General features: G+C 39.2%; 1 protein-coding gene across 1 annotated transcript; it reads right to left on the reverse strand.

Moving 5' to 3' along the window:
• Positions 1–2,275: 2,275 nt before the first annotated feature.
• Positions 2,276–5,019, reverse strand: LOC147283836 (G-type lectin S-receptor-like serine/threonine-protein kinase LECRK3). Its single transcript, XM_086243787.1, has one exon. It carries the CDS (start codon positions 4,920–4,922, stop codon positions 2,514–2,516), a length of 2,409 nt encoding a protein of 802 aa, XP_086099913.1. The 5' UTR covers positions 4,923–5,019; the 3' UTR covers positions 2,276–2,513.
• Between the last annotated feature and the right edge of the window lie 265 nt (positions 5,020–5,284).

A 5,284-nucleotide genomic window follows, 5' to 3' on the forward strand; every position in this document is an offset into this window, starting at 1 on the left:
AGAGAGAATATGAGAGAGAATTTGGGAGGAATTAAAGTGTCTTTTTTTATTCACATAAGGTTTCTATTTATAGGTTCTTGGACGACCAGGGATAAGTCCTTTATATTAAATTGGACTCTTCTCAATTATCTATACAAATTACTATATATAAATACAAGAGATAAATATTAAACATAATAATGATAATGGACTGACATATAAATAATGATATTAACAACAATAACCAAATTAATATAACTAATATAAACTCCCCTCCTCCACCACCCACTCAGCCCCTCCCTCCCCTGCAACCTAGCCCCGTCCACCCTGCCAACCCAGCCCCTCCCTCCCCCGCCACCAGCCCCCCAACCCACTCCACCCAACCCTGTCCACCCACCTCGTACCCCCCCCCCCCCCCCCCCCCCGACTCCACCACCGCAAGTTGGTTCTAGGGGCCCCTCTCTCATTTTTTTGAATAAAATATGTATATTACTCAGTTATACTATAATACAAAAGTGCACCCAAAGGATATATTTTTTCCATCAGTTACATTAGCAGGTTTCCTAGTTCCAGATCGTTTCTCATCTCTGTCCACACTTCTCCAAGACTCCAAGCCTTCCTCAACGCAAGCCATGGCTGTTCCATGTTCTTTTTGTGACGATATAGCCTTACTCTTTCTATTTTTGTGAAGTGAGTTGGGGGGAGCAGGCTGGGTGGGTTTAAAAAAAAAAAATTTTAGTTATATTAATTTGGTTATTTAAATATTAATTAAATATTGATTATAGATGAAATGACGAAATTACCCCTCTAATATTTGACAGATGGGCCATTATGTATGCTTTCATTTAGTTTATGTATTCATTTGAAACATTTGATGGTTTATGGATGAAAATGTACTTGAACTTAAAAATAAAGTAAATGATTATAAAGTCCAGTTTTGGGCTCTTACTACTTTTAAGACCTAAGTCATTTTTCTGTGCTTGAAGGAGGCCTAGTTTATACCAAATCTTATCAGTATCTTAGCCCCATTGAGAGATTGACATAAAGTATTGGAGAGAGTAGAAAACTTTGTTTTGAGGGTTATTCATCCATATGGCCTCACTAGGTATGTACCTAATCTCTATTTGATTGATAATCTTGATTAATGTGTTTCTATTGTATTGTGTATGATTAAAGTGGTTCCAACATGAGGGTCTCTAATCAGAGAAGAGCTGCTTGACAGATAGAACGTACGCAGGTCTACGAATGAAGGATATAAGATGTAAATTGTTAAAATTATTAAGGACATTATATAGGTTTCAGTAGCTGAAATTTAAAGAATGAAACACTACTTGAACATTAGAAATTAGTGTTAGTGTAAGGAATGTAATAAGGTCAGCTATAGCTATTAGAGAAATTAGTTGGGGTCTACCCTGAAATCAATATGTAAATTCTCTTCAAAGTTAGCATAACTTCTCCACCTGAAATCAAACATTAGAGACCTTTGACCAACTAATCAGCAACAATCTGACTAAAAGAGAAGTACTGCAGAAAAGCATAAGCTAATGAGTTCAAATAAAAAATTGGACTCCCAATGAGAAACATGCTTCTGTAACTGAGAAACTTTATTTTACCAAATAATCTATTCAGTAGTTCCTACGCATTTTGCACTTAAAATTTGTGATTGTAACATTCAGTGCAGGTTTGCAGACAGGCAAAGTACCAAATGATTAGTAAAAGGGAAAAATGTAATGTGTGCCACTCGCATTAAAGAGGGAGAGGGAGAGAGAGGATAAACATTATAAAAATAGGATGAACTTACATTCAACTCTATTCTAGATTCATCAAAAGACATAGACTTCATTTGGATTTTCCGTCTTCAAACTTCCATCAAATCCAACAGAAGATTCAATGGCTTTGGAAACCTCAGTCTTCAGCTTCTAATGCTTCTCTTTTATGTTTAATTTCATCAAAGCTGGAGGGGCATAAGTGAATTTGCCCTGGTCTAGTAACTGTGATATCATGCATAAGAAACATAATCGTTCAACCACACCTGCCTATAACTTTTACTTGTTTCAATTTGTGACAGAAAGTACAGAGAGAATCTCATTCTTCAACTTTTTTTAAATTTTTTTACTTTTGACTTTTATGCTTCAACCAATATGCAAGGGTGCTGCTATTTAGCCCCAAGTTCGAACTAATTCAATTTTTTTTTTTTTTTTTTTTTTTTTGAGAACCGAAGTTTTATTGATGCAATTAAGGGCTCACTACATCAGCGAGAAGGGGAGAATCTAACTACAGAGGAGTCTCCCCAATCCAACTAGTTAGAGAAGAACAGCTCACAGTCGCAGCAAAACGTGCCAATGCATGTGCAACACAATTACAAAGACTTGGATTATAACAACGTTTCAAACTAGAAGTTATACAGACACTGAAGCATGCATGAAATTCTTCATATATAAAATGATCAATAACTAAGTTTTATTACACCAAATATATATAATCCAAGGTTCAATGAATAATCAGTTTGCTGAATACAAACACAACTAATTAATTTAGATGGCACTGAGAAAAGAATTTGGGCTGGGAGGGATTGGGATGTCCACAGTCCCTTCCAGCATAAGTAGAACCTTCTTCATAGAAGGGCGCAGAGATGGGTCATCCTGAATGCACCAAAGTCCCACTTTTATCATCCTTTCCAATTGTCTTTTGTCTGTCGTCTCTTCCTGATCTGTACCCACTAATTTCCCAAGCTCACCACTCTCAAAGCAATGGTAGGCCCATTCTTCCAAGATAGCTTCCTCCTCAGCAAGACTCCAGTCCACATTCCTTCTACAACATATGATCTCCAGCAGCACAATTCCAAAACTGTAAACATCTGCTTTAACTGTTATGGCCATTTTCCTATGCCACTCTGGTGCAACATACCCCTTGGTCCCTCTTATCCCAGTAGAGGTTCTGGTTTGGTCTGGCTTCAGCAGCTTTGCCAATCCAAAGTCAGCAATTTTGGGACACATGTACTCATCCATCAGTATGTTTTGGGGCTTTACGTCACAGTGAATGATCTGTGTATGACACTCTTCGTGGAGATAAAGAAACCCTCTTGCTATGTTGCGAGCAATTCTCATTCTTTCTTCCCAACAAGGTTGGCTTTGAGGTGTGAAGAGTATATCTGCAAGTGACCCATTGCTCATGTACTCATACACCAAAAGCTTTTTTGGTCCATCAAGGCAATACCCGAGTAATCGGACTAAATTCCGGTGATGGGTTCTCCCAATCACTTTCATCTCAGTCTTAAATTCCTTTTCGCCTTCAGCTGCAACTTTGTCTAGCCTTTTCACAGCAACTAGCTTTTGGCTATTATTCAAGATCACCCCTTTATAAACTGTTCCTGAGGCACCTCTACCAATCTCTTCCTTGAAATCATTAGTCATCTTCTGTATCTCTTCATAAGTGTATGGCCGCTGAGCCACATCCTCATTCCATTCAACATCACCATTCCTGAGAGCACTCATCTTTGTGTATGCCCACACATTATATTTCCATAACACAATTACAGAAACCACCAATAAAATGGACCCAAAAGCAGTAAATGAAACTCCAATAATCAGGATGTCACTTCGACCTTTTTTCTTGCTACCCGTTTTAGTTTCAATTAAAGGATTTGTTGATGGTTTTGTACATGTACCTACCTTGATCAGAGCTGTGCTTGAAGTAGACGCTTGTCTCCTTCCAAATCTCAAAGGAAGCCTCTGCTTTGTGCAGCTCCCATCGTCGAAAAGGGCGGCTTCACAGTTGGAATCCTCCAAGCAGGCTTGTTTGCAACCTTCTTTGTCCGGTAATTTCAAAGCCATATACTGATCATTTTCAAACATTGTACTGTCCACTTCCAGCATGGCATATGTGAAATTTTCATTGTTGTTTTTGCAAACCTCTGCAACGAAATTCCTCTCACAACCTGAAGTCCGATTTCCCGGCTTGACAGGTTGGAATCCTGGAAGGCATATACACTCAGCTTCCAGATCCATTGTGGAACAGTAACTATTTAATCCGCATAGACCTTTAGGGTCACACTTATCTTTTGAAGATGACCATAAAATTGTCCAGTTCCCATTCTGTTTCAAATTATGTGAATACAAACGAAAAATCCCATCTGCATCTATTCTCATAAGATAGATCAATTTTCCTGATTCAGCAGTAGGAAGACCTCCCTCCGTAATGTTCTTAATGTTCGAACCAGTACTGTTGAGTAAGTAGAGATGGCCATCAACATTTAAATTTAGTGTCACATTGTCTCCACTCCCAGCAGTACCAGATGCATAGTAAGAATATGGAGCTGTGTCTGGAGTATCTACAGGGTACTGAACAAGGTGCCCATCATGTTGCATTTTGAGACGGAAAATACCCGTTGAGTGATCCGTTTCGGATTTACTGGAGAAAAGCTCTTGCCCGGCAGACAGGCGTTGTTTGGGCAAAAGGGTGTCAGTTGGGTTCTCAAAACTTTGCCATACTATTTCCCCATTCGAATTGTATAGCACGAAATTACCCGAATCACGCATGGAAGCTGAAGAAACATCAGCAGAAGTTACCACTGGAGTTTGGCCTTCCGTGGATTGCAAGGCAAGCCCATCATTTGTGAAGAGCAAGGTGGCATTGTTGGAGACTTGTAACGGCTCGTCTCGATTTGCAGTCCAAACAAGAGTCTTCTGGGGAATTCCAGCAAGCATTATGCCCACACCATAGCCATTGCCTTGATTGTAGAATCCAAAGGCGTATAGACCAGAATGTGACAGCCATGAGGAGTTGGTGGTGGGTGTTAAAGAAGAGCCACGGCTTATATTAGACTGTATTTGTTGTGCTTCAGCAATAATATTAACAAATGCAAAGGCAACGTGAACAAGAAAGCATACCACAAAAGCCATTGAAGAATGAGATGATGATGAAGTTGTCATTCGGAATTGCATTAATATAAGATCAATGGTAGAAAAATATGAATCCAGGTACGTCTTCTTTCTCTCTCTGTGGAATTTGTAACCAAGTCAAGTCGTTCAAAATTGGAGTGGTCCAGCTGCCACCAAAGTCCTCACAAATGCGTGTATAATGGTGCAAGTTGTGTGGATGATTCTCGTTCCAAAATTATCAATCAGAAGACAAGTCAACAGTTCAACTGCTTTGATACTATGTGTTCAAGAATTGGCCAAAAAGACAAGTCAACATTGCCAAGAAGACTGAAAATGGTAGTGCACTCGATAGTGATGGTTCCATCACTTTCTCATGCGTTGACGAAGACTCTTGACTCTAAATATCTTGACTGCCTTCTTCTTCC

Source organism: Dryas octopetala, chromosome 5 (genome assembly GCF_963921425.1).
Source record: "Dryas octopetala chromosome 5, drDryOcto1.1, whole genome shotgun sequence".
NCBI lineage: Eukaryota > Viridiplantae > Streptophyta > Magnoliopsida > Rosales > Rosaceae > Dryas > Dryas octopetala.